Source organism: Pagrus pagrus, assembly GCF_965226575.1.
Source record: "Pagrus pagrus genome assembly, chromosome: 19".
NCBI lineage: Eukaryota > Metazoa > Chordata > Actinopteri > Spariformes > Sparidae > Pagrus > Pagrus pagrus.
In genome coordinates, this window is record NC_140203.1 from 495,001 (window position 1) to 497,500 (window position 2,500).

The 2,500-nt window shown below is 49.1% G+C and overlaps 2 protein-coding genes across 6 annotated transcripts in view; both read left to right on the top strand.

Moving 5' to 3' along the window:
• Nucleotides 1-1,705, top strand: part of cfap53 (cilia and flagella associated protein 53) — a 6,349-nt gene extending 4,644 nt beyond the window's left edge. For all 3 annotated transcript variants that reach the window (XM_084383958.1, XM_084383960.1, XM_084383959.1), the window contains 3 exons: nt 445-661; nt 753-855; nt 1,379-1,705. In XM_084383958.1, the coding sequence (XP_084240084.1) occupies nt 445-661; nt 753-855; nt 1,379-1,622 (564 nt within the window). In that variant the 3' untranslated portion in view covers nt 1,623-1,705. The remainder of the gene's footprint in view (nt 1-444; nt 662-752; nt 856-1,378) is intronic.
• Nucleotides 1,706-1,805: 100 nt separating this feature from the next.
• myo5b (myosin VB) overlaps nt 1,806-2,500 on the top strand; it is a 38,252-nt gene continuing 37,557 nt past the window's right edge. For all 3 annotated transcript variants that reach the window (XM_084383948.1, XM_084383949.1, XM_084383951.1), the window contains exons 1-2: nt 1,806-2,140; nt 2,338-2,444. The gene's annotated coding sequence lies outside the window, so the exon portion shown is untranslated. The remainder of the gene's footprint in view (nt 2,141-2,337; nt 2,445-2,500) is intronic.

A 2,500-nucleotide genomic window follows, 5' to 3' on the forward strand; every position in this document is an offset into this window, starting at 1 on the left:
AGTCACAGTCACCAGAACAGTGTTGGTTTGTCTCCACAGTCGCCTCTGGTTCGGTCCAAATCAATCCTCAGTTCACAGAGTAAATCACCTCTGTACTGTGTCCCCTGTCTTCACACTGACTCTCTGAGTTCAGTCCCAGTCTGCTGTCCAGACGTCCTCGCGGGGAGGCTGCTGAGCCCCGTCACCTGCAGTGACACCTGTGATCTGAGGCAGACCACCGTCGGCTAAAGACACTTAGCTCCACGGCTAAGTGAGCCCCTTGCTAACAGCAGCTAGTAGCTACAGTAAGGAGTAGCGTGAGCAGCAGTTAGCAGTTAAAGCCGCCCTGTTTAGTTTTGAGCCTTCAAACTCTGGTTGTTTCTCACGAATGACTCTGCTGAGCTCCTGCAGTACTTCAGTGTCGCTGGGACAACCTGAAGCTAACAGCTGTGCTCTGTGTGTCAGGCTGAGCTGCGTGAGGAGCAGCAGCGGTACCGGCAGTATCTGTCTGATGCGCTGCAGAAGCAGAAGGAGGAGGAGGAGGAGACGGAGCAGCTGATCGAGGAGCAACTGAAGGAGGTGATGACCAAACGCGAGGAGCAGAGTCGACTGCAGCGCGAGGCCAGAAACCGGCTGATGAAGGAAGTGATGGAGGCTCGAAGTCTGCAGATCCAACACAAACGTAAGAAAACGGAGCATTTCATTCAAAATGTGGATTAATCCACCACTGAACATAGTCCCCAACAAATGTCCTGTGTCCTCCTGTCCTGCAGTGGACATGAACAAGCAGAAACAAGTGGAGCTGTCCAAAGAGAGAGACGAGCTGGACAGAGCGATGGAGGAAATGAAGCTGATGGACGAGGAGGAGAAAAGATGGTACGATAACAATCATCCATGACACACTGAACTGTCCTGGTCCTGAACCCGTCTCTGTTTCTGAACCCGTCTCTGTTTCTGAACCCGTCTCTGTTTGTCCTGAACTGGTCTCTGTTGGTCCTGAACCCGTCTCTGTTTCTGAATCCGTCTCTGTTGGTCCTGAACTGGTCTCTGTTGGTCCTGAACCCGTCTCTGTTTCTGAACCCGTCTCTGTTTCTGAATCCGTCTCTTTCGGTCCTGAACTGGTCTCTGTTTCTGAACCCGTCTCTGTTGGTCCTGAACTGGTCTCTGTTGGTCCTGAACCCGTCTCTGTTGGTCCTGAACTGGTCTCTGTTTCTGAACCCGTCTCTGTTTCTGAACCCGTCTCTGTTGGTCCTGAACTGGTCTCTGTTGGTCCTGAACCCGTCTCTGTTTCTGAATCCGTCTCTGTTGGTCCTGAACTGGTCTCTGTTTCTGAACCCGTCTCTGTTGGTCCTGAACTGGTCTCTGTTGGTCCTGAACCCGTCTCTGGTCGTCCTTGCAGTCAGCAGCAGACCCGGGAGGCGTATGAGGCCGACCTGAAGGCTCAGATGAAGCAGCAGCAGCAGCGTCGGTGTGAGCAGAGAGCTGAGGCTGAGAGGGAGTATCAGCAGGGTCTGATCCAGCAGGAGCTGTACAACCAGAAGAAAGACGAGATCCTGTCCAGACCCACATCTCAGACCACCGCCCCACATCCATTCAGACGAGCAGGGGGATCCAGGTCCGCCTCCACGGTCCACCTCACATAGTCAGCCTGCACATGGAGGTCAACATCTCTCTGATGTTCCTGTAAAAAAGGAAATCTAAATAATAAAGTCTGTTCCTGCTGTGAGATGTGTCTTTAATCCTCATAAAGTGCTAACATGCTAATGTATAACACCATCTTAGATTAGCGTGTTAGCATGCTAACATTAGCTGATGTGATGTCATCATAAACCGAAGTGTTGGACACATGAACATGTCGACCAGACGACCGGTCACAGCTGTTACAGTGGCTCCTGAGGAACATCGTCACTACATGCACACAGTACTTGTACCTGCAGGGCAGGTGTTGTGTTGGGTAACGCGTGCTTACTGAAGGTGAGGGAGGAGGTCCATGTTGCATCAAGTCTGGGTTTAATTGTGACAGAACCATCATCCAGAAAGAACCAACGTGAGTCACTGTTTGTTTCAGCTCACACGATTCAGACGGACTTATCTCCACACCGAACCTTCTGCCAGTAAAGTAACTAAGTGCATTTACTCAAGTACTGCACCTAAGTTTGAGGTACTTCCAATTGACTTGAGTACTCTCTTTTTTTTCTGTGTATCAGCTGTAATAAACTGATAATGAACCACCCAGATGTTAATGAGTCATAATTAAGGCTGATTATTTCCACCAACAAATAATTAAAATAAAAGTTTGATTTATAAAATGATGGAAAACAGTAAAAAAAAAAAAAAGCTGGTCACATGTTCACACAGGATGTCAGAGACAATGAGAACGAGCCGACGTTCAGGAGAAGCTGAACCACATTTAAAGGAACAGTTCACATAAACCTCATCATCTCCTCCTGATGATGTAAAGTCAGGTGAAGTGTCGTCCACAAAACATTTCTGGAGCTTCACAGTAAAACAGAGTTGCAGC